This window comes from Thalia democratica, chromosome 6, assembly GCF_965202585.1.
Source record: "Thalia democratica chromosome 6, ktThaDemo2.hap1.1, whole genome shotgun sequence".
NCBI classification, from domain to species: domain Eukaryota; kingdom Metazoa; phylum Chordata; class Thaliacea; order Salpida; family Salpidae; genus Thalia; species Thalia democratica.
In genome coordinates this window covers 24,476,402-24,503,486 of record NC_139170.1, presented here as the reverse complement: position 1 = coordinate 24,503,486, position 27,085 = coordinate 24,476,402, and the positions used below count along the sequence as shown (strand labels likewise).

At 26.2% G+C, this 27,085-nt stretch overlaps 1 protein-coding gene across 2 annotated transcripts in view; it reads right to left on the bottom strand.

Annotated features, from left to right (window-relative positions):
* Positions 1 to 24,006, bottom strand: part of LOC145839513 (vam6/Vps39-like protein) — a 55,297-nt gene extending 31,291 nt beyond the window's left edge. Inside the window, exons 1-10 of one of the 2 annotated variants that reach the window (XM_082947110.1) lie at positions 23,909 to 24,006; positions 23,680 to 23,777; positions 17,571 to 17,801; positions 12,898 to 13,008; positions 4,753 to 4,885; positions 4,546 to 4,689; positions 4,112 to 4,232; positions 2,875 to 2,992; positions 2,554 to 2,686; positions 2,227 to 2,369 (exon numbers count right to left, since the gene is read on the bottom strand). In XM_082947110.1, the coding sequence (XP_082803236.1) occupies positions 2,227 to 2,369; positions 2,554 to 2,686; positions 2,875 to 2,992; positions 4,112 to 4,232; positions 4,546 to 4,689; positions 4,753 to 4,885; positions 12,898 to 13,008; positions 17,571 to 17,801; positions 23,680 to 23,777; positions 23,909 to 23,981 (1,305 nt within the window). In that variant the 5' untranslated portion in view covers positions 23,982 to 24,006. The remainder of the gene's footprint in view (positions 1 to 2,226; positions 2,370 to 2,553; positions 2,687 to 2,874; positions 2,993 to 4,111; positions 4,233 to 4,545; positions 4,690 to 4,752; positions 4,886 to 12,897; positions 13,009 to 17,570; positions 17,802 to 23,679; positions 23,778 to 23,908) is intronic. The other variant, XM_082947111.1, reaches the window with a different exon arrangement.
* Between the last annotated feature and the right edge of the window lie 3,079 nt (positions 24,007 to 27,085).

Below are 27,085 nucleotides of genomic sequence, written 5' to 3'. Positions count from 1 at the left end.
ATATGTTAATAGAAAATTTTTGCAGTTTTGTAAAGGATATTTTACTAATTTATACCAGATGAAAGAATTGGAAATAAAATTAAATATTTTTATAAATTTCTAGGAAAATTTTGTATTTTTTTTCTGATTTTAAAGGACTTTTAATTAATTTTTACCATTTGAAGGCTTTGGAAAACAATAAATTTTGTAAATTTAAACTGACAAAATCTGACTTTTTTTTTAATTTATCAATTTTCCTGACTTTTTTCAAAACCCCCCATTTTTTCCTGACTTTTTCTGACTTTTGTCATTTTTTTAAATTTTTCCAGACTTTTCCTGATTTCCTGACTTTTCCTGACCGAGTGGCAACCCTGCATGAAAAAGAACAATACACCTATTTTAAGTTACAAACATTATGATGTTCTACAAACTGTAGTGTTTTTAAAACAACCTTTATAACTTAGCGCAAAACAAAACTTTTTTTTATCTTTTGTAAGACTGGCTAATTTTATGCTTTAGTTTGAACAAATTTAAATCTTTTAAAATGAATATAAAAATTAGCAAATGTACACTGTACTCTTTGTTTATTAAACTAACACATGTTTCTGTGTGTTAGTTTAATAAACCAATAGATAATACGGCCATCATCAACAGAGTTGAGATGTTTCGCGCCATAGTAAGTGATCTCGGATGCTGTTGTTGTTGACTTTGCGGTATAGTTCATTAATTATTAGTTTTAGAGTTAGTTAGTTTTAGAAAGAGTATTGTGCAGGGTTGCCACAGATCAAGCTGAGAAAAATTTCCTGACTTTTTACTAAAATTTTTCTGACTTTTTTAAATCAAACTCTTAATTTAAACTTATTCTAAGATACATAATCTAACATTTGAAACTATATAAAGCTTTCAATCTAATTTTAATACAGGTTAAAACAACAGTTTTTTTTTGCTGAATTCAATCATCAAACTTCTGTTAATCACTTGAACCATCTGTGTATGATTGATGTATTTGCAATAAACAGCTCTATCAGTAAAATACTTGTATTATTACCTTATAAACACAGCTTGTCTGAAAAAAGACACAATTTTTTAGCATTTCCTAACATAAATGAATCTAAATAAACGAAACGCCATATAAAGAAATTTTACAACTAAAACCTTAAATTAATTACAAACTATCACAACTAAAACCTTAAAACAATAACGAACTTTTATAATTAAAACCTTAAAAGAATAAAGAAATTTATTAAACACGGGTTTTTTTATTGTATGTACTAAAGTTTATTTTCTCCATTTCTTTATTAGCACTTCAACCTCTTTATCTAATGAAGATATGGTTTCCTTCATCTGGTCTGCATCCCGCTTAATTTTCTTTGCAGTTAACCATTTGCCTCATTTTATTCAAATCGTTCTCATCTGCTGCCTCTACACTTGTCGAAAAGACTATTTTCTCTAAATCTACCCACAATTTGTGGGCTTCAACTCTTTTCTTTTTTCACTCATTTATTTTTTACTTCCAATTTTGCTGCCTCAATTATTTACTTAAACAAAAAACACTTTGATTCTAAACTTATGTTATATAAACTTTTGTGTATATATCACAGTTTCACTATGGAAGTGTCCTTGCTACAAATCATCAATATTAAAAAGCTAACAAAAACTGCTTGTTCAAGTAGGGTACTTGTTCAATATGTTAATAGATTAATTTTGCAGTATTATAAAGGGTATTTTATTAATTCATACCAGATGAAGGCATTAGAAATCAAATAACTTTGTAAATTTCTGGGAAAACTTTGCAATTTTTGTCTGACTTGAAAGGATTTTTAATTATTTTTTTACCATTTGAAGGCTTTGAAAAATAAATAGTTCTATCAATTTAAACTGACAAAATCTGACTTTTTTTTTAACTTTGTCAATTTTCTGACTTTTTCTGACTTTTTTTCATAAACCCCCATTTTTCCTGACTTTTGTCATTTTTTAGTTCTTCCTGACCTTGTGGCAACCCTGATTGTGTTATTTTTATATAATCCAGTGAATTTGTTTCGATAGGAGGTTTACTAGCAAACGTTTAACTTTAAACTTTAAGTGCCTATAAAAATTAGCTAAATTTTAAAATCTATTTAAGTTTTTAATATATCAATTAAATAAAACTAAGTGTACTGTACTTATAAAAAATATGCAAAAAATTTCCGACCAATTTAATTTATAGATTTTAGATAACTTTTTATAAAAAATTCAAAAGTTCCAAACTTTAGTAAGAAATTCAGTAAGAGCAATTATCCCGTTTTCTAACTCAGTGCCATGCATTTTATCAATCTCTTCGGGATATTTTAATTTATTTTGTTGTTTCTCAGGCAACAAATCAGAAAACAATCCTATAACTTGATGAGGATCTATATAAATATTTTACTTTGACTAACGACAATTAATTATTGTTTTTATTATATTCTATAAAAAAACTCAGCAGTTATTAAAATTAAATTCATTTTTATACTTGAATTGTAAAATTATACAGTAAAAAACATCTTGTTAATAGTTGAAACATTTAAGTTAAACCTTAAAAAATCTAAATCTTACCAACTAAAAGTACGAGAAAATTTTCTAAAGACTCATAAAACTTCCGTTGTTGAAACAAATCAAACGCATTCAGTATTTCAATGTGTTCTATTGTAGATATTTTTTGCTTTTCTGTCGACCATTTAGACAATTTCTATATGATAATAACTATAAGCTCAAAATAGTTTTATTTATAAAATATTAGTTCTAAATAACTTAGTAAAGTATAAACTTTAAATAAAACAGGACGAAAAAAAAACAAATTGTAAAAATTTTAAACTTGATAATTATAACAAACTGTATTTTAAACTAAAATATCAAACTAGATAGTTTTAATCTTACAGCTATTTGAAGTGCGAGTTCATATTCCTTTGCTTGAAGTAAGGCGGGAAGCTGCTTGCTTGCTGGCAGCTGCTGAAGCATCCAAATACTGCTTGATGATGAAACTATCACCCAATTACTGTTTAAAAATGTATACATACTATACTACAAACTTGTTTCTTTCCTTTAATAAGATTCTTAAAAGACACATCAATTTAAAACTTAATATACTCAATTTGTTTTATACTTAGCTTAAAACTAAATAGTGATTAAGTTTAAACATACAATATAGACTTTTTGAATATACGTTTTGGAAAGTTGTCTAAAACGGACATAATGAAAAAATATATTGTTATATAGCAGAATTGTACATTTTTTAATTTTTAAACTTTAGACATAAATATGTAACTTGTATCAAAACTAAGTTGATTTTTTTAACAAATATGATTATTAAAGACAAAAAATATTCTAATATTTATTTAAAGCTTGATAAGGTACTTGAAGTGAGTAGGTGCAAGTAATGTACGAAGGTACACTTTTGCACCGTACTACTTTTGCACTTATTGACGACACTTTAGCATGGTGTTAAACTTTTCTTCGTTTTGTTCTATACCCTTATCCTTTATCGGTAATTTTATTTATTTTCCCTCTTTTTTTATACCTATATATTTTATTACCACTTTTACTCCTAAACCTTACTCTTGTCAAAGTGTTTTTTTTTTTTTGTACAATCAGTGTTACCCCTAATGCTTACTCTTGATCAATATTTTTATTTTTTTATTACCTTTTTTTACTATAATTGTTACCCCTAACCCCTACCCTTGACGAAGTCACCGTGCAAAACTCACTCGTGAAAAAGGGACACTTCTTGCAAAAGTTTCTTCGTATAAGACTGACCCGTCTTGACTTGAAGTAGTCTAATTTAAAGCTGCTTTAAGCTTTTATCGAAGTGTGCACAAAATTGTACATAAAAATTTTCTTTTTATTCAGCAAAATAAAAGTCTTTGGTAAAAGTGTTCAAAAAGTACTAAAAAATCGGTTTTGTATTGTTATTGTTATAATCTATACTTTTAAGTTTTATATTTGAACCAATGGATAATATTTAACATTAAAGAAAGTATTGAACTCAGTTATAGCTTGATAACAAATGCAAAACATTTTTTTATAAAGTCACATATTTTATTGAGTTATACAAACGCTTTATAAACACATCTTTTTCAGGTAACATACTTTTTAATACAGAAAAGTTTTTACTTACTGGTAACGATAGATATTTTTTGGCTTGCTCAAGTCAATGCTTTGTACAAACATTCTTGGATGCATTGTTCTAACTTCAAGTAAATTGTTCATTACTGACAACAAATAAGGTGGATGAGATGCTGTTTAATGCAAAACCTTTAGATTAGTAGTTCTAACTATCTTATTGATTCAAACTTAATGAGGCTTCTGCTCCAGGATTTAAGGTTTTTTGGCAACCCTGATACTTAAGTACTATTTTCAATAAATTAGAATTTTATTTCCTCATTTAACATATTTTTCTTAAAGCAAATACTTTTTAACAAAATAGAAAAAGTTTTAATAAAACGAAAGATATCTGAATATGTTGTTATTGTTTTTTTTAAATAGTTGAGACAGCTTTTTTTTTTATCATTTATTGTATGTAAAACTTTGAATTATAATTTATAAACTGACCTATAGCGATAGGAGTTTCGCTCCAAGTAAACATGTGATTATACGTAATTTCTCCTGCACTATTAAAGAAGACACAATTTTCATCTCTTTGAAGTGCTATTTCATTTGTTCCAACCAAACATATGACAGATTCAGGTGACTTTCCTACACAAAAGATTCATTTATACAACTTAAAAAACTTAATTTACCTTCAATATAAATGTTTACCAGTAGGTGAAAGGTCTTTAGTAGTTATTTCTCCACTTAGTTGAACAAGCAAATATTCTCTTTTAAGAGCAACACAAACTGAATCTTTACACCAAGCCAAAGATTTTGGAGTTTCTGGTAATTGTACATCTGACTGGAAAAACAAAAGCCGAAGGTTTTACAAAACTTAATTCAATATAAAGTGAAATTGAATGAGTAAAGTTTTTATACCTTACGTACTATTAATACTATAAAAAAATTATTTAAACTGGTTGTTTTAAATATAAAACAGGCATTATAAGAAAATGACTATGGTAGATTTTGAAAAAAACTTTCTCAGAGAAAACAATGGTCATATGATAGAGCTAATATAAATCTAATTTTGCACGAGGGCACTTATGAAAGAGTCCTCAACTTTTCATGGCGTCCATTTCCACGTATTTATCCTGACCCTAACCATCATTCGTAACCATAATTCTAAACCTGATCCTAACTTTAAACCTGACCCTAACCCTGACTCTAACCCAAACCCCAACACTGACCTTAACCCTGAACCTAACAATAACTTTAACCACAACACTAACCCTGACCTTTCACCTTTGTGAAAAGTGATTCCGTTCAAAATTGTCACCCGTGCAAAGTTGTCACTTGTGCAAAATTTACCCTCCGTGTAAAAGTGATTTCATTAAAAACTAGTGATGTACCGGACTCACTATCCGGGTCCGGATCCGGCCGGATATTGCCATTTTTTTCTGATATCCCGATCCGGCCGGATCTTGATATGAAAAAAAAAATCCGGATCCGGCCGGATTCTAATTTGAAAAAAAAAGTCCGGATCCGGGTCCGGCCGGATCCTAACAGAGATCCAGCCGATTCGGATCTAGTTAGTAAAATAGAGCATACAAAGTATTTTTTCAAAAACAAACCCTGTGTAAATTAAAAAGAGTCATTTTCGTCAGAAAATACGATCGAAAATTAAACACCTACCGTGATTGGCTCATTTTGTACACGTGACTAATTTACATTTGTTTGCATTTAAACTATGAAACAAACATTTCAGAAATGCAACTCTTTACCTATGTTGTAAAATTAAAAACTTTACTACCAAATTGTCAACCTTATGGCTAGCTGTTCTACTGATTATTAAATTAAAGTAATTTTATACTCAGGCTAGTTTATACTCACTCTAGCTAATTTTTTTTTTTTGACTTAAACAGTGGCAACCCTGCTAGTTTGAAAATTTTTTGGAATTTTTGATAATCTAAGGCTGCCTCAGGCTAGTTTATTTTTTATAAAAACTCAGGCTAGTTTTAAGACTTTTTGAAAAATTCTGGCTAGTTTTCTTTTAGATTTTGAATGAGTTTGAGCTGATCCAGTTTTCAATATTTTGTGATTTTCTAGTTAATTTTGTTCAAGAACTTGATTTCAGATTGTTAATTGTAAATATTACCTAGAATTGTCAACCTTGAGGCTAGCTGTTCTACTTATTATTAGATTTTTTTTTTCAATTTTTAAAAACCTTATTCTGACTCAGGCTAGTTTATACTCACTTTACAGGGTTCCCATATCCCTAGATTTCTCTAGATATCCCTAGATTTCTCTAGATTTCACTTTTTTTTTAGTGCTGGACCAATTTTATGATATATATATATAATTTATTGAAATGATTATTCAAATTTATGAAAAATTAAAGCTTTATGAAACATATGTACCAGAATTTTTAAAATCGCCATTTCAATAAATTATTTAAAAGCCCTCCAAGTGGGCTCAGTAGAACGTGTTTAAGTTTGAACATTAACCTTATTTTATATGTATATATATATATATATAAATTAACATAATTTTTTTTATAAAGTATATTTTTATTTTAGATCCGGTCCGGATCCGGCCGGATATTGCCATTTTTGTCTGATATCCGGATCCGGCCGGCTCTTGGTATGAAAAAAAGATCCGGATCCGGTTCCGGCCGGAATTTAATTTGAAAAAACTATCCGGATCCGGGTCCGGTACATCACTACTTAATACACATATCCTTTAGTGTTTCTTGAAATAAAATCTTAAATTTAAGAAAAGTTTTTTTACAATATTTATAAAATCTGTTGAAACAAATTTTCTAAAAATAGAAAAATAAATATTAAATGTTCAAAAAAAGAAAGTCCAATTTTTTTAAAGTTTAAAAAGAAAAAACTTGTTTAATTTTTTTTAATTTCTTTAAAATAATATTCTAAATTTCTGTACAAACTATATAAAAAAGTTTGAAAATAATTGCTCAACAATTGTTGGAGGTGATAGAATTTAAGTGAGATAGTCTTTTTTCATGCTTTTAGTTTGTGCCTTCTATTAGAAACCTATAAAACTTTTTAATTTCGATCATTTTATCTCGAAAGTTGCAATGAACTTTTTTTAAGAAAAAAACAATTACAGTAACCTCTCGGATCTTTACGCACTCGTGACTTTACGCACTCTCGTTTAGTTACGCATTTCAGAATTCTATAAAATTCAGAAAATAAAATTTTAATTTTTTATAATATTGCACAAATTAGGTTTAATGTATATTTTTAAATTAAAATATGTTTTTGAATGCTAACACACCTCTCTATATCTTTAGACTTTGTAAATTTATGTTCTTTGACTAATTGATAAACATTTAGTTATACCTCCGTATATCAGAAATTTTGTAAACAATAAGAGATTAAATCAAAATTCTGAAATAAACATGACTGTTTTTAATAATGAAAGTATAATGAAATAATGAGAGTTTGAAACACAAAGAAAAAATACAGCAGTCTTGCATTATATATTAATAAACACCATTTTATAGTTGTGAAGAAATACTTAGTTATAAATTGAGTTTGCTAAGTAGAATAGAATATAAATGTCACATATAAATAAAGATAAAGATAATTTCTACTTATTATTAAAATAGTAAAACTATTTCTACTCGTATTATTGTTTTATAGAAATTCAAATCCTTTTTTTAGTATATGAATAGTTTTATCTGTTGTTTTCATATTTATAAATTAAGTAAACAAATTGTTAAAAGTGGGAAAGTGCCCAGTCTGCTTTTAACTAGAAGCAATATTAAAAAACAGCCATTTTAGTAAGTATATTTGGTACCTCTCGTTTCTTTACGATCTCTCATATCTTTACGCACTTTTTCTGTGGACACAATGTGCGTAAATATATGAGAGGTTACTGTAATGGCTTGTAAGAATAAGACTAAAAAAACAAGTTTTTATTCGCTAGCCTTAGCCGAGTTGTAATCTTAAGTTGTAAATTCTCTTATAATATAAACTTAGGTGTTGTTTATTTATTTTTCCCTTAAAAACTATTCAAATTTAACTATGTTGCGGAAGGAATTTTGTTGTATTTAAATAACACTTGCAACTTAACAAGAATATATTTTTCATTTTCAAAAATTTGTAAAACCTTAAGCCTTTCAAGTCTACTTAATTCTTTTTCAAAAGTTGAATGAATTGTAAAAAAAAAGTTAAATATTGATATAAAAATTTAAACTAATATAATAAAATAACTTTATAGTAAAACAAAAACTAATAACAGTAATTGAGTAAATATATTGTTAATAGGGCTATTTTTCCATTTCAAGAAACTTTTTATTTACTTTTGGTTTTTCTTTTTCAACTATCATCGATTTAAAGTTATAAAGCTCACTTCGGGCTCACCTTTTAAGGACTTTGAAACTATCATCGATATTGGAGTTTTGACATTGTATACAATGGTGCAAGTGCTCAAAAATAGCACTGCGTTTATCATTTCCTTTGTGGTCAGCAACTCTTCTAAACATTTGACGCGAGGTCTCCCAATATAGGAGATACTCTGGTCTAAAGGGCAGTTATACTTATATATGACTATTATATATGACATTCGCGTCAAATATTTCAGAACATTTGTTTCAGTGTTGAAGTATTCAGACACTTTCTTGGTGGTTTATGATGGTTTATTTTTACATTGTGTTTTTGAAAAACAGTTTTTATTTGTACAGTAACATCTCGCATCTTTACGCACTTATGACGTTAAGCACCCTCGTTTTATTACGCATTTTAGAATTCTAAAAAATTCAAAAAAAAAAATTTAAATTTTTTTCAATATTGCACAAATTAGGTTTATTGTATATTTTTAATTTCAAATATATTTTTGAATGCTAACTCATCTCACTATATCTTTAGATTTTGTAAACTTATTTTCCTTGACTAATTGATAAACATTTAGTTATACCTCATTATGTCAGAAATTTTGTTAACAATACGAGATTAAATTAAAATTCTGAAAGAAATATGACTGTGTTAAATAATGAAAGTATAATGAAATAATGAGAGTTTAAAACACAAATAATAAATATAGCATTCTTGCCCTATATATGAATAAACATCTAAAAAAGAAATCTAATGAAACTTCCTAGCAAAAAGTAGCAGTGATAATTAATAAATATAGAGCTTACAATTAAGACAAATCTCAATTGTTTTTTTTTAGTAAACATATCACTAATTTTCATTTGACGGTTTTTTTTTTTTTAGTTTAAGTTCTTCTTCTGTAACACTTGCTTTGCACAGCAAGCGTTGAAATTAATACGTGTATAGTTTTATCTTTTGTTTTCATATTTATAAATAAAGTAAACAAACTGTTAAAAGTGGGAAAGTCCCCAGTCTGATTTTAACCAGAAGCAATATCAAAAAACAGCCATTATAATAATCAGGGTTGCCACTCGTTTTTTCAAAAATTTTTCCAGGTTTTCCAAATTTCTTCCAGGTTTTTAAAAGTACACATTTTTGGGTCTATTTTTAGTTTTAAGTTAATTTCTATTTAAGAAACTGTGTTAAATAGTATAAAAATATTGTAAAATTACTTTAAACGTGTTTTTAATAAAAAAATTGATGATGACAAAAAATCTTAATTCTATGATAGATTTTTTGTATCAAATCAAAATTTTACTACTGAAAATGTTAAAATTATCAAAAATTCCAGGTTTTTCTAGGTTTTTTGATCGAAATTCCAGGTTTTTCCAGGTTTTTTTCAAAATTTCTCAAATTCCAGGTTTTTCCAGGTTATTTTAGCTTAAATTGTCAAATTCCAGGTATTTCCAGGTTTCCAGGTAAAGTGGCAACGCTGAATAATTATATTTGGTACCTCTCGTATCTTTACGATCTTTCGTACCTTTACGCATTTTTTCTGTAGACACAATATGCGTAAATAAGCCAGAGGTTACTGTACTGGCAAAAACTCTTAAATCGACCAATGATAATGTTTTAAAAATAATAACGTGTAAAGATTTTAAAAACGAAAAACAACTGTTTTTGAAAAACTCAATGTAAAAATAAAACCAGCATATACCACTAAGAAAGTGTCTGAATACTTCAACATTAAAAGCAAAATTTCTAAAATATTTGACGGGAACGTCATATATAAGATATTTAGCAATTTTTTTATAACTTTGTATAACTACATCATAATTAGTTTAGATTTTTATATTAATCTTTAAATCTGTTATGCAATTCATTTAACTTTTGAAATAGAATCAAGTACATTCAAAAAGCTTCCAGTTTTACAAACTTTTGAAAATGAAAAATACGTAAGAATTATCTGCTTGTTCCGAGAGACTTGAAAAAAAGAAAATATTTTTTTACTCCAGCTTAACACTATATAAAGCTGAGCGCTGCTCGAAAAAGGAGTTTTTTGCAGTTTTTTTACAATTTTAAAAAAACCATTTAAAACCATATAATATATCAAAACATTACTAAATGGACTTGTTAAAAATATTCTACCATGCTTTAAAAACTTGCTTAAAAAAGCTTTTGCTTACGCCAGAGTTAGAGTTTTGCGAAGTTAACAAAAATCTTGCGATAAAACAACTTCGACGCGTTTTCACATGCTGAAGTCGACAACAGCAGAAAACTTCTATTTTAAGTTGAGGTTAAAACTACATTAAACTTAAAATTATTTTTCAGGAATAACTTCATTTCACATTTAAATTTTTTGTTTCCTTAGCTGAATAGCTATCAAATATAAGAAACTTGAAATGGTTTAAAATGAAAGACAAACTTTTTGCTAAAGTTAGTAAAAAACAACACTTTCAAAACTAAAACAAAAAATAAAAATGCAGCTACAGATCTTTAGCTGTTAAAAGTTTTATCTTACTTATTTCCTTTATTACACAATTTCCCAGCATTTCATTTCACAGTCAAATTCATTTTTGTTTTCTTGTCTTTTAGAACAAAAAAATATAAAAACTTCAATATTGGGAGTCACTGAACAATATAATAATTCTTTATATAAAAAGTTTGAAAAAACAACTTGTCAACACTGGAAGATCGAAACTTACAAATGCAGCTGCGAAAACTTAGACTGTTAAAAGCTTTGTTTTATTCATTTATATTTCAAAAATTCCTAGCTAAGGAAACTTCATTTCACAGTTGAATTTTTTTAGTTTCTCGAATAAAATAGCTATACATTTTAATATTGAGAATCAGTGAACAGTACATTTAAAATTATTTAAATAAAAATTTTTGTCTAAACTAATTTTTTTCAATACCAGAAGATAAAATAAATACATACAGCTGAGAATTTTGGACTGTCAAAAATGATCTTTCATACAAATATTTTCAAAGTTCTCTAGAAAACGAAGTTTCATTTGGTAGTTGAATTAGTTTTTAGTTTTTATATAAAATATTTATAACATACTTAAATAGTCGGAGTATGAAACTTACAATATATTTTATCTGAAATTTAAAATGTTTCTTGGAAAATATCTTTTTCAACACTAGAAGATAAAAGTTAAAGGATGGAGCTAAAATTTTTCAATTTGATAATATTTATAGTTTAACTGTCAAATAGATAGTTTCAAGACCTTTAAAAATTCAACTACACCACTGAGAAATATTGTTTTTATAAAAAGAAAACAACTAAAAATTAAAAGAGCATCTCTACCAATGAAGTAAAAATACCATAAACAATGCAAGCAAATTAACAACATAAACAGAGGAAGGTATTAATAAGCAACATTACTAAATTATCGACGGTTGATTTGATTCATATCACTTAACAAATAACATAGGCTGAAGTTTATTAAAACCGAAACTTAAACATGCTTTGGTAGTTAAAAAATCGTTTAAGCTGACAGAAAAATAATTCTTTTCTTATATTGCCTTCAATAAACGCTTCACGCTGAAATGCAAAAACTTTTTAAATCGCTCAAAAAAGTTGAACATGATATTTTGAAGTGATATTGACAACAGTATTGTATTTTAGCGAATATATACGTTCAGCTTTCGTTGTATTTTAGCGACTGTTTGCTCAGCATTGCACTTATTTTGTAGTCCTCTGACTTCAATAAACAACGCTGAGAAACGAAAGCAGGTGTAATTCATTGCACTTTCCGACTTTCGTTGATCGCTACAACCGTTTTTAGAGCTCAATTCTACGAAGAATTATTTTCCTGTAAGAATTCTACAGTGAATTATTTTCCTGTAAGAATCGCCAAAAGACGGAAGCAAGTGTATATTTGACCGGTATTGATTTCCAGCTTTCGTTGTTTTTTTAATAACCATTTCTCAAGTAGAAACTTCTATTGTAGTTCAACAAAGCGGACTTTTATACGTTTCATACGCTTTAAATCCTAGCTTGGCTCTGACTTCAGTAAGAATAGCTGAGGACTGTAAACAAACGCTAATACATCGAATAAAAGTTGCCTTGCAAACAAACCATCGAGCTCTGACTTGCATGTGTGTGAGTGTTATTTTTTATCGCTTGTTGTTAAACATTGTAAAATAAACTTAGAGTGCCGAACCTATACTTTAAGTATTAACAGAAGAAAGTAGTTAAGTAAGTGTAATATTAATCTAATTAGTGTATCGTATTTTGTGCTCTATTAAAATTATATAGTAAAGTATACGTTGACATTCTAGTCTATATTAAGATTATATATTAAGTAAATTATAGAACCTTTAAAGACTAAATTAGATTGTCAATAATAGAATCAGAGGATTATAAATATATTTTTGTTATGTTGCAAGTGGTATTTAAATATTTTAAATTTGATAACGACAACTTTACAGATTAAAACATTAATTTGAATCATCTTTTTTTTCATTCTTGTTTTTGTTAGAAATCTAAAAATATTGGTTACTGTAAAAACTAAAAAATTTCACTCACATGAAGTTGACTAAATTCACCATTTTTCCAAAAGTAAAACTGCAAAGTTCTTCTTACTGATACACATAATTTCAACTCATATGCAACAACTCCAGTAGATGATACTTGCGACTATTTTTGGTTTAGTAAAAGTAAGTTTTTAGTTTAAATTAAAAATACACATATTACCCAATGTTAATGTTTGTAAAAAAAAACACTTTTCCCTCAATGCCCTTATAAACTAAGAATTATTTAGAATTAGAATTAGTTATATATATTATACACTGCATTTGGTGCCCTTATATTGTAGTTGAGCTTACTTAATTTTTTTGGGGGGTAGCCATAAAAACAGCACAAAAAATTAGCTTTCTAGCTGTTGGCTAATTTGAGGTAATAACTTAATACATTTTTTTTAAAGTTAAGAGGCGAAGGGGTCATTTACTTTCTTTTGATAAGTTAGTTACATTTTGTAGAACCTTATCAATACTATAAATTGCTTTTGACAGTTATCTAAAAATAACCTTTTTTTAAAAACAAACAATTAAAATTGCAAAATTAATTTAGTTTCTTATGGTAGAAGCAAACTAAAAGATCAAAAAAACTTTATGTTTAAATGTTATTGTTTCCTAGAAGATATAGAAAATATACTTTTTGAGTAATAAATTGCGACCTTATTGTATGCAAGTGCATTTTACTTGAATGAACGACCAATTGAACTAATTAACTCAAAACGGGTTTATGAATGGACTAATGACAGTAGAAAAATGATAGACTTGAGGTAAAATTCTCTCAGTTAGTGAAAGTGAAATATGCTGCAGTACAGTTGTTTTCAATGAAATAAGTTTTGGTATTATTTTCATTTGTAAAGCTTATACTTTGTATATTTTTTATTGGTCATAAAAGCTTTTATTTTAAGGAAAATTATTACTTTAAAGTGTTTTTCATCTAAAGTTAACAAACTAAATTTAATTTCAGTCTATATTGTATCAGGATTGCCAAAGGTTTTTTGAATTTTGTTTTTAGATTTTCTAAATTTCTTATACTATTTTACTATCTCAAGAAAAAAAAAACACCATCAAAATTAACTTGCAGTATCTTCAAAGCAAGACAACTAACAGAGTAGCTACATTCCTTATTGGATCAATTGTAATGTATCTTTAACATCTCCTTGCAAAGACTTAAGATACAATAAACACATTACCAGCTTACAAAAGTACTGATAAATTGTGTGCAGTCTCTGCATTATTTGCCATGCATCACCATATTTGGTATCTTGTTGAAGAACTAGTTCTTCTGAGTTTGTTCAATTATAATACTAGTCTTTTAGACAAAGCTAAGGCTTCTGAAGCTTTATAAACAATCAAATAAATCAGGATCAGCCCACAATCTTCAGAAATAAGTATGATTTACCTAAACTTACTGTTTGTGCAGACTTTGTTGGAAGTCATTCAATGTTTTTCTTAAAATGTTAACTAAAATCATTCCTTTTCTTGATAAACCTCCATGACAATGGATTAACAACAAAAATTACTTAGAGGCAACAGCAATAATAAATGACATGAGTGTTATCAAGGTGTTGAACTTAGCAGCTGCTGTATAACTTCTTCAAGAATTGAAAACATGTTTCCAATAAAACTTACAAGTGACAAAGACAGATAAGAAGAAAAACTTAAATCTCAGAATAAAGCAGAATTTAAGAACCAGTCTAGTTTGATAATAATGTCAAAACTTTGGTTTACTTATGATTTTATAAAAATATCAACTACTACACTGAAATTTGTGGTTAGTGTTTTTTTTAAGATACAGAACTCCAAACGAGTGTTTGAAATCTTTTTGCAGAAAAGTACGAACAAATTATAAAAATATTTTAAACATAATATTATAAACAAAGCGAAAATTGTAAAAATATTTTGACCGAATTATCTACCTTTTAAAAATATCAATAAAAAAAATTCTCAAATTTCATTAGCTCAACTTAGTGCTTTTTTTATTTAGGAGTGCAAGTTTACTATAATTTCTAACCCGCGATCATTTATAACCCAATCATATCTAACCCTATCGCTTCAAACCTGATCTTTCCCAACCCAATCTTATCTAACCCAATCATTTCTAATTCTAACCCAATCTTTTATAACTAGATCTTTTCTAACCTAACCATGTTTAACTTGATTATTTTCAACCTGATTAAAAATAGTCATTTACAACCCAGTCATTTCTAATCTGATTAGCAAAAAATGTTTAAATTTAGACTTTTTTTTACTGAGGTTTTAATTTAATATTTAATTTAAAACCTAACTAACGTTAACTAAATTGTTCTTATATTAAAATTTAGTTGACTTTGTCTCAAACAAAACTTAATGTTTAGATAGCTTTATTAAGAAATACTTTGAATGTTAATTTTTAAATAACTTATTTAATCTTAAACTATCTTTATTGATTTTACTTTTTTTTATATCAATTAGCTTACATGGAACTTTTTTTTTAATTAAATAAAATTTACTAAACTGTTGGACTACTTTTCAAAATTATGTTCTGAAGGATTCTTAAAGTAAGCTGTTTTGACTATATATAAGTTAAATATATTTTTCCATGGGTAGAACAGTTGATGAAAGGAAAAAAAGTACAGTGATGAAGTTTTTTTGAGCTTTTTCTCGTAATTATACTTTATTTAACGTTAATTAATTTAAACATTTTCATTAACAAAGTTCTTTTTTTGGTTTTATTTTGTTTGGTCTTACATAGTTTCAATTCTTTTAAATGAAGTAACTATGAAAAAATGAACATATTAACATAAGTCTTTTTTTGGTAGAACTTGAAATAAAAAAGTGAATAAAGTTATATTAGTTTTCGGATTTTATATAAGAAAAAGTTAAAATTTTAAGTGAATTAACTAGACCTTTGATTTGATCACCCTTTGACTTGTTTTAGAAATAAACAAGTCTGTTTAAGTGTCAGTGACTTTTTGTGTTCTAGGTCTAGGTAGAAAATTGTTAATGAAATATAAATACTGTCAGCTGACATTTCATTTTTTGTGGTTTGTCAAATGAAATAAGTTTTATTTAGATAGGTTATACTATCATTTTTAACTAGACAAAATAAAAGTATTCAAGTTCGCCTAATTTTTGTTTAAATTCCATTATCTAAATAGGTCTGTGCAAGTTTTAGAACTATTTAGGCAAGTTTTTAATGAAAAGTAACTAACTATAAAATAGTTTAATCAATATTTACAGATTAGCAAACAACTATACTACGTTTGAGCTATACTTCAAGCATATCTTATAGAATGTAAAATGAAGATTTTTGTATCTGAATATTACATTTGCAAAGTTTTAACTTTTTAATTTACTTCGGCGTTTAAATATTCTAGCTACGTAAATGACAAGAAGATCTAATTTATAAATAGTTAAAACAACTTACTTTAAGAATCCAACAAAGCAGAATTTTAAAAACTGTCAAACATTTTGGTAAATCAATTACATTCAAAAAAAATAGTTTCTTATAAGCAGATTTATATTAAAAATAAAGTAAAAATAATGAAAATATTTGGAAACTAAAATAAGTTCAAATAAATTTATATATTTTATGTAAAACTATATAAACAATCAGGCTAAATATTTTGTTTGAAACAAAAAAACCAAATTTTAATATAAAAACAGTTTTATTAAGATTTGTTTGTTTTTTAAGTAAATCTAAATCAAGAAAAAAATATATATATAAACAATTTTTTTCTTATAGGGTTAGAAATAACCAGATTTAAATTGACTGGGTTAGAAATGATTGGGTTTGATATGATCAGGTTTGAAATGATTGGGTTAGAAATTATCTCTTCTTCCCATAGTTAAAAGGCAAATTCTGGATATTAAATTTCTCTTAAAGCTGGCATTCAGTAAAAATTATGTTAGTGGTAAAATATTTAGACCTTTTTTTATGATTTAAGACATAATTTCAAAGCTTCACACATTATAAAAGTTTTACCAGAAGTTGTGAAAAGAAAAAGTTCCTTGTAGTTGATGCAGTCCGACATAAAATTCCTACTTTTATACAAAGTTATAATATTTCTATATATGTCATGCACGTCTGGTGAACCTATACCTTTTCTCTCTAATATTTGATTAAAATTTAATACAGAATGGATGACAAGCAGGACTTGCAATGTTGGAGAAATTCCACTAATAATTTCTCACTGACTGGTACTTTTCAAAAAGCAGAGTCAGTAATAACTTTACTGAGTTCTTAAATAATTGGTTTGCTTTCCACATGTTCCATCATTAAAACACTTTTCATTTACTAAGTACTTAATAAGAGTGAACAAATCTTCTACACGATATCTTTGAATATATTTTATAAGAACCTTAACTTGTAATCACATAAGTTTAAAAGTAGTATATTTTTTAATTTAATTTTAAAAATTATCACAAAAAAATTGTAAGTATAACTAAAAATTGGTTTACAACTACACTAAAAAATTAAGTCTTTAGATATCTTATTTTGAATTTTATCAAAGGAAATCTAGTGTTTTTTTTTAATGCAGTTATGGAGTGAAATACAATGTTGTAAAAAACAAGTCTTACCCCATTTTTACCTAAAGTGTTATACTTTAAAATTAGTACTCTTTTATGTGTAAAAGTAACAACCTTTCAAAATAAAAAGCAAAATTTAGCATCCAATTTATTAAAAGCAACAAAAAAACTCACATCTATACCAGCAGAAAAATAAGAAGCACCTTTTGTTTTAGAAACAGTTGCAATTTTTTCATAATTGTCGAGTCTGTGGATAGATACTAAACCACCAGAAAGTGATAAGATAATGTCAAACTCATTTATTGCATACAACTGAGTAATTGGTTTATTACTTTGTGAAAACTGTTTATATTTTCCTAAAAATGTTGCTTCAACTCCTCGAGCATACTGTACTTGTAGATTCACCTGAAAAATATTTAGTAAAAGTAAACATTTGTGTATTTTAAAATATCTATACTGAACTTCTTTGAAGACATGATACTTTAAGGCCATAGTCAGATGAAGCACAGTGGGCTTGATTTGCCTTAAGTGGTAACAGTAAAATAAATATTTGTAAATAACTTAAATAATGATTTTTTATGTAGCAAAAGATTATACATAGAGAATTTCCAAACTAAAAAAATTCCTTTTATGGCCACTGATTTTTGAGAAATTTCTTTTAGTTTTTTCAAATTTCTTACAAACTGTGTTAAGTAGTATAATAACATTAATTAGATGCTGTAAAGCTAATACATTAATTACTGTGAATTTTTTATAATTAAAAAGGTATTTATGATGAAAAAAAATCTTTATGACAGACTTTTCATATCTAATCATAATTTCTTTACTGTAAATTTAAAAATTGGTTCAAATTTCAGGGTTTTCTAGAATTTTTTAGCCTAAATCGTCAAATTTTAAATTTTTCTAGGATTTAAGTTTTTGTAGCCCCCCTGTATTATAACAAAAGTTATCAGGCATTACCTAGCTCTTTAAAATATTTCTGCTATATATGTTTGTTTTATGTTAAATTATTTTTATGAAGTAAATAAAAATGAGGCAAGTTAAACTCTCCTTTTTTTTTTTTGGTTTATAATAGTTTTTAATAATGATCAGTATACATTAAACATTAGTTTTTGATTTAAAATATAAAATTATATCAAATTTATTTTGTTAACTTCAAAATTATAAATTCTGTTTGGTGTGTTTGAAGAATACATCCAAATCAGAAATCAAAAATAAGTTAATGGTATGAGGGGTGGGGGTTGAAATAAAAGAAGAGATAGATTTTTAGTGAAATATTCTGCTTTTGCTTTTTAAGTTTGGCCTCAAAAAAAAGAAGTTTTAGAACTCTTTAACTTGGATAAGTTATATCTCATAAGTTATTTTGAACTTCAATAAGCAGTAAAGATTCAGTGGCAGCTTTATCAATTTTGCAAAAAATGAGACAAAGTTTCATAAAAAGTATTTTAATCTCCCTATGCCCTTAATTTTAGCTACTAACTGTAAACATTTTATTAATTTTCTGTAAATCTAATAAACCTGAGGATTTTAAAAACGTATACATGTATATCCTGAGCTCATGCTTAAAGTAGTACCTCTACCTTTAAAAGATCACTAGAGTTTAACAAAAAACATGCAAAAAGTATATATACTTTTTTTCCAAAAACTAATGAACATTTTTTTTATAAAACTACTAAATAAACAGGGTTACCACTCATTTTTTCAAAATTTATTCCAGTTTTTTTAAAGTACACATTTTTAGGTCTATTTTAACTTGAAAGTTAAGTTTAAGGTAAAATATTGTGTTAAATAGTATAAAAACATTGAAAATATACTGTAAAGCTACTTTAAATATGTTTTTTATTAAAAAATTTTGGTGATGACAAAAATTTTCTATTTATATGATAGATTTTTAGATTCAAATCGAAATTTTACTACTGAACATGTGAAAATTGTTAAAATTCCAGGTTTTTTCAGGATTCTAGGTAAAGTGGCAACACTGAATAAAGCTTTAAAACACTTTTTTTAAATATTAAAAGAGAAATAAAATACTGCAGTTTTTTCATAGTTTTATCTGCAACCATTGCTTTTCTATTTTCAAAAACTTCTCAACTTGAACTGAGTAAAAATCCTTCAAATTTCTTTGCACTAACTAGCATAACTTTAGTCATAGATAGACTTTTTTGTTTTATTTGAAGCTTTAAATAAGGGTTTTTGAATTTTTTTCATAAAGCTACTTTTGAAGAAATAAAAAAAGCTATGGTCCCTCCAACAAAATTTCTCAAAAAACTACACATAAAGTACTTAAGACCTATTTTTATTTTTTGCTCTTCATCAGCATAGCATCAACATAGAATTACATCAGCATAGCCTAAAACAATGAAAAAATTAAAAATATTCAACTCGTGCCAACTTTTAAAAAATATAGTTATCATGCTTAAACACCTAAAAGTCGTAAAATAATAACATAAGGACTTAATAAAAAATAACTTATAAGAAAAAATTAAGTTATAAAATTAGCTTTAGATTTTAGAAAAATATCAAAATTAGCAGCAGTTTTGCAAAAAAAAATCAAACAAGACTAAGTTAGTTTGAGTTAATAAAGTTCTAAATTAAATTTTTTTGTAACAAGTCAGTATTTCTTATATTTAGTTGGTGTTAAATTTGCATGAGGGGACAAAATTGCACAAAGATACTTTTTCACAAACATACTTTTGCACGAAGACACTTTTGCACAAGCAGACAATTTTGCACAGAGTTTTTCATGGGTTAATGTTTTTATTTGATTTTTTTATTAACTTTTTCTTTCTTATTTAGTATCATGTTTTATTTATTTTTTATTCTTTTGTATCACTGTTACCCCTAAACCTTACCCTTGGTGGGTAGCTTTTATTTTTGTTTTATTCTTATTTTTTAATTTAATTTTTATTTGACATTTATTATTCTTTCAAATTCTTTCAAACTATATAAACAAAACTCAATTTTAGAACAAAATATATTTATATAGTTTATATAGTATACAACTGATGAAAGAAGCATGAAATATATTTTGTTCTAAAATTGAGTCTTGTTTATATAGTTTGAAAGAATTAATTTTTATTAGTTATTTTTCTATTTTTATTTTTACTATAACTGTTACCCCTAACCCTTACCTTCGGTCAGCAGCTCTTTTTTTTCTTAAATTATTTTTTAGTTTCTTTTTTCTGATTTTTTTTCGTATTACTCTGGTGCAAAATTGACCCTTGGTGCAAAATTGTCTTCATGCAATTTTGTTCCCTTGTGCAATTTTGGCTTTGAGCAATTTAGACCCGTTCCCCTTATATTTTCTTAAGCATTTAGAACAAGGTTCAGGGTCCGTGCGCGTCAGGCTAAGTCAGGCTAAATCAGTTTTTTTTTTTTGAAAAAACTGAAAAATGTCAGGCTAAATCAGTTTTTTTTTTTTTTAATGAAAAAAGTCAGGCTTAATATTTTTTTTATTTATAAATTTGAGAATCTCAGTTTTTCTCAGTTCACATGCTTGAAAATTTTTGATTAAAAAAAAGTTGAGAAATCTATTTTAAGATCAAATTGAGATGTGAATTTATATCTAAATAAAGATTTAGTTATTAAGGGCATAGGGGGTCACACCCTTTTTTGGTTTTTGATCTTATTATATTAAGTTTTTACTAAGCTACAAGATGCTTTTTACAGATTTTAAAAATTCAAAATAATTTTTGAGATATAGCCGGTAAAGTTGGAGGCAGCAATAGGATCCTTATGGGAGGGGGAAACTAAAACAGCAAAATAGACTATTTTACTAAACATCTATCTTCTCCTACGTTTTTTGAGATAACTACCTCAAATTTTCAGGAAATGTTCCTTGACATATTTGAAAAATTCTGTCAGAAAAAAAAAAATTTAATTAAAAAATAAAACATTTATATTAAAAATAAACAAAAAAACAGTTTTTTTTTTAGTTTTTTTGTTTTAAAATTTTTATTTTTTAATTTTTTTAAATTCTGTTCCAAGAGAATTTTTTAAACATTGCAAGGAATATTTCCCGAAATTTGGAGGTAGTTATCTCAAAAAACGTAGGAGGAGATAAATTTTTAGTGATTTCTAGTTATTTGCTGTTTTAGCTTGAGCCTCCTGTAATGATCCTATTGTTGCCTCCAGTTTTGACCGGCTATATCTCAAAAATTATTTTGAGTTTTTTAAATCTGTAAAAAGCATCTTGTAGCTTAGTAAAAACTTAATATAATAAGATCAAAAACCAAAAAAGGGTGTTAACCCCATATGCCCTTAAAGACAAAATCAGTTAAGATTTGTAAAAATAAATGCTTAAAACCTTCTGTTGAATTTCTAAAAAATTTAAGAATCTTCATTATTTTGTTTTGAGTAGATTTTATACGTCATGATTATGAAAATTAATAAAAATAATACAGTTTAAACATTACAGTTTAGTTCAACAACTTAGCTGTTTGTTTGAATTTGTTTGCATCAGCTATATTTTTCAGAGCTTAGTCGGTTGAACTGTTTTAATTTCTGTTTTAAGGCTTTATACCAAATACTTTTTAGATTAAAACTCTTACCAGTATATTCATATATTTTACTGTTTGTTTAAAATATTAGAGATATTCACAACACTAAAACTTAGCTTTAAGATATAAGTATAAGTTTTGTGGGAGTACAAATGTTAGGTACAATTCATTTTTCTTTACAAGAACCAGTATTTATTTTGGCCATTGTCAACAAGTTGAGATGTTTTATGCCATCGAATATAAACAATGAACTTCACCACACGATCAACAACAACAGCATCCGAGACAATCCTACAACCGGTTTTGTTCTTATTAGGACTCATCCGGTGAAGTTCATTGTTTATATTTGATGGCATAAAACATCTCAACTTGTAAACGATGGCCGAAATAAATACTGACTAAAACTGATAAAACGAGTGTGGAGAGTAAAATCTAACATTAAGCTGACAATGTCTAAGACGTTGGGCTGTGAAGATTTGCCATCGTCAATTTTTTGGACTTTACCCACAAACGGTTGCTTCAGTACTTTGTACTTAATCCCGCTTGGTTAGATCACGACAGTGGTTTCTCGCGACTATTTCTGCCTGATGAGTCCTAATAAGGACGAAACCGGTTGTTGGATTGTCTCGGATGCTGTTGTTGTTGATTGTGCGGTGAAGTTCATTGTTTATATCTTTAGAAGAACAAAATATTAAAGTTTTTTTTTTTTTAAGTGTAAGCTTTTTAAATCTGATATGACATCAACAATCACTGTATTTATTTAGAGCTTAGGATTTATAATTACCTATCAATTTTAAGTATTAGTCAAAATACTATAAAAAACATTTTTTACTTATTTTAATACTGGTTTAGTGTTTTGTTTTAAATTTTAACAAAACACGACAATGCACGCCATTTTATTATAAACCTTCTGGTTACAATGTTTTTACTTAGTGCTTTTAAATTGAACAATTGTGTTTAGTAATATATATTAAATTTTTACATTTGTAATAGATTAGATATAACACTTATTTTAAAACTTATCACTGAATTTTTTATGTTAAGGGCATAGGGGGTCAATCACCTTTTTCACAATTTAGTCTTATTTTATTGAGTTGTAACTAAGCTATGAGTTGCTTTTTGCAGACTTTAAAAGCTCAAAATATTTTTGAGATAAAGCTGGTTGAAGTCAGAGACCTTCTAATCAAGACCCCCCAATACCTAAAATGACTTCTAAAGGGGATTTTCCTTATTTTGATTTAAAAATGTCAGGCTAAATTGGTCTCAGTCAGGCTAAATGAAAAAAATTTTGAGCACGAACCCTGAAGGTTGCTGAAGGTTTTTTGAAATTTTACTTCAGGTTTGCTAAACTTCTTCCAGGTTTTTAAAAAATAAGTTGTTTAGGGCCTATTTTAGTATAAAACTAAAAGTAAGTTTAGAATACTGCCTTGTATAGTATGAAAACATAGATAAGATACTGTAAAGCTAAAACATGTTTTTTAGTAAGTAAAATTCTTAGGAACAAAAAAAAAAATTATCTATATGATATACGATTTTGTATCTAATCAAAATCTTATTATTTTACATGTGAAATAGTTTTTAAATTCCATGTTTTTCAAAGTTTTAAAATGATTTTTGTTCAAAATTTCAAGTTTTTCTTGGATTTTATCAAAATTTCGATTATTTTCAAGAATTCAGGTTTTTTGGTAACCTTGTTAGAAGCTTTTTAAAATTTTTATTCAGTTATGATAAAATTTAAGATGATAAAAGTTTAATTAAAACTTAGTAGTAAACTTATAACTCACTTTATAAACATAAAGATGACCTTTGGTTCCAATCAAAACTTTGCTCATAAAAACTTCTTTTAATTGGTCAGAATCATTTGTAGTTTTTGATTGGAAATCTAAGAAATCATTGATAACTAGTTTTAACATATATTTAAAATTTAAAACTATTTAGCAATCATTTACTTATAATAAAATATGAACAAAAATTAATAAAACATTTATTAAATAAAATGAATTTTAAACCTACCACAAACTGCAACAGATTCAATACTTACAGGTAGTTTTTCAACAATTGTGATTGTTTTATAAGCTTCATGCATGTTTTCATTATATTTTAAACTAAAAAACCTTTAAAAAAATTCAGCTAAAACCACATATTTCTAGCTTGAAAATTGTTTTACTCAAATATTTGTGAGATTTTCGTTTTTTTTTTTTGAGTTGAATTTTGTTTTAGCACACACAAGTTCATTATTATCATTTATTTTATTAATATTTCTTTGGAACAATTTTTTTATATAATATTTTCAAAAACAGGTCTTGAAATTTATATGTGGTTGCTTAAGTCACAAGAATCAAAGGGTGGATAGAATATTCAGTATTTTTTAGTACTTGTCATTTCTATCACTACTTTTCTATCTAACTTTTGAGTTTGTCTTTTTTATTTTATGTTTATTATTTGTTTGAGGGTTACTTGAATTAAAATACTATTTTGTTTTAGAAAAATCCCCTATTTAAATATGCAGCTTATATTTGCAAACTAAGTTTAGTAGAAGAACATGACTGATCAACAGAGTAGTTGTTGATTGAAAGTATTAAGTTGAAAATTTTTATACTCTATAATATAACATAGTTATAATAATAAATGTTAGAATTATTTTTGATTTTTGAAACAAATAAATTAAGTTAAAAATTAGTTATATACAAAGTAAAAGGCATTGTAAAGTAACAAACTTAACCTACGGTTCTTATTAATCATAAATCTAAAACTACTGACAAACAAATTACTTAAGAATGTAAATTCGATTAACAATAATTGTTGAAAAATTCAAAAGTTTAACGGAATATCAGCTTATTTATCAACTTAAACAATAAATATCTAAATTGTATAGCAACTAAAGACGTTGCAGCATTTAGTGTAGTATTCGCCAAGTATTCGAAGATTTTTTAAAAAGATAATTTATCATATATAAATAAAGTATATAATAAACAAAAAAATACTTTCTTGTTCTATAAGGTCTGAGGTTTTGAAAACAGTTTTTGTTTTTAAGTATAAAAGTTTGAACTTACCTTAAATTACGTCACAATACTAGTATTTCTTTTTCTCTATTTGATATCCTAAAAATACTTTGTTTTGGTGAATTCTCATATAAAGAGTCAAAGTTGGTCTTCAAAAAAGGTATGGGCGTCTTTCTTAAGGTCTGTAGTTCGGCAATTCAGTCTTTGATTTTTAATTTTTGACGTATTTTGCTCAAAAATGACGTTACTAAAAAAAGTCAGTTTTTGCCTTAAAAAAATAGTTCCGGAGAATTCTCATATAAAGCGTCAAATATGTACTTAAAAAATGGTAAGGGCGTCTTTCCCAAGGTCTGTTATTTTGCAATTCAGTCTTTGATTTTTAATTTTTGACGTATTTTGTTCAATAATACGTCACAAAAAAAGTCAATTTTTACTTTAAAAAACTAGTTTTAGAGAGTTCTTCTATAAAGATTCAAAGTTGGTCTTTAAAAGAGGTACTGGCGTTTTCCCTAAGGTCTGTAGTTTTGCAATTCAGTCTTTGATTTTTAATTTTTGACGTGTTTGTTCAAAAGTGACGTTCGCCTTAAAAAACTTGTTTCGGAGAATACTCTTATAAAAAGGTAAAATTGTTTATTTGTAATAGTGTAGGCATCTATCTTTTTAAGAGTTTTATTTTTGAAGTTTTTTTTTGGCTATCTATTTTTTTAGAATTAATTCATATAAAAATAATTGTTTTTTAAACTTTTCTTAATTTTTTTTCTTCATAGTGAAGATTAAATAGTACAAACATTTAAGAATCTTTCTCAGGTTTTGTAGTTTTGCAAATTAGTTTTTGATTCTTTTAAAAACCTTCCAAAAATGACGTCACAAAAAAAGTAATTTTTTGCTTTTAAAAACTTGTTTTGGAGAGTTCTCCTATAAGAGACAAAATTAATTATTCAAAATAGAATAGGCGACTTCTTCAAGATTTTTGTTTTTTAAATTTAACTTTTGATTATCGATTCTATTAAAATAAAGTCATAGAAGAATAATCGTTTTTTCAATATTTCATAAGTGTATTTCCTCAAAACGAGGATTAAGTGATAATAAAGATTAAAAATCTTTATCAACTTTTGTAATTTTGCAAATCAGTTTCTGATTGTTTTAAAGTCGTTTTATATTTAAAAAATTTAAATTTAATCTTAAAAAAAGTATTAGCGTTCTCTTTTACCTCTTTAGTTTTTCAAGCTAATTTTAAAGTTTTAAATTAACTTGTTCAACCTAATTAGATTATATCCATGATTCTTAAACCAATCTAATATAAAATGACTTGTAAAGTTTTTTAAATTGAAAAATTTTTAATGCTTAAATAACAATTTCCAAAAAGATTTAAATTCTGTTTGGTACACTAGTTTTTATTATTTATATAATTTTTAGCAATATTAATCAATAAAATAAAGTTTAATTAGAAAGAGTTTCAAAAAATAGTAGAAACGGCACAAAAAAAAATTAAAATAGTTATAAAAACAAGTTAATAAATTATATATTTGTCAAAGTAAAAATATTTTTTAAAACACCAGTACAAGAAGTAGTAAAAACAAATAATAATTTTAAAGATAAAAGTATAGTTAATAGAGTAACTGACTAAATTAATTAATTCAGATTGAAGTTAACTAAAACAAGTTTGTACTTTGTTTTTTTAAATAGAGTAAAAAGTCAGCTATTTACTGATAGCCGTTTGAAAATATTTTTAAAGTTTGTAAAACAAACTAGATAAATTGTGGTGTAATTTGGGAAAGTAAAGTAGAAGCGCAGTGGGTTTCAGGTTAGGTAAAATTCCCTTTTTATATTGTTTACAAAATTTTGATATTTATATCCATGTTTACAAACTTATATTCAAATTGTATCTTTACCAGGGCCTAAATTGAAGATGAAAATTTAATAATGTAGTTTATCAAACGACAAAAAAAAAACGCACAAAATTTTTGGTCCTAAGATGTGTTAAACGATACAAAGAACCTTTCGATTATTGAGCCTTGCACGACGGATATCTTTTGTAATATATAATAATTATTTTATAACTGTAATTATTATAATAATTATTATTATAAATTATATAATAACATATAATTAATAATAAAGTATATATAAATTATAAAAGTTATTATAATAAATAAAATATATAATAATTTTTATATAACTGTAATTA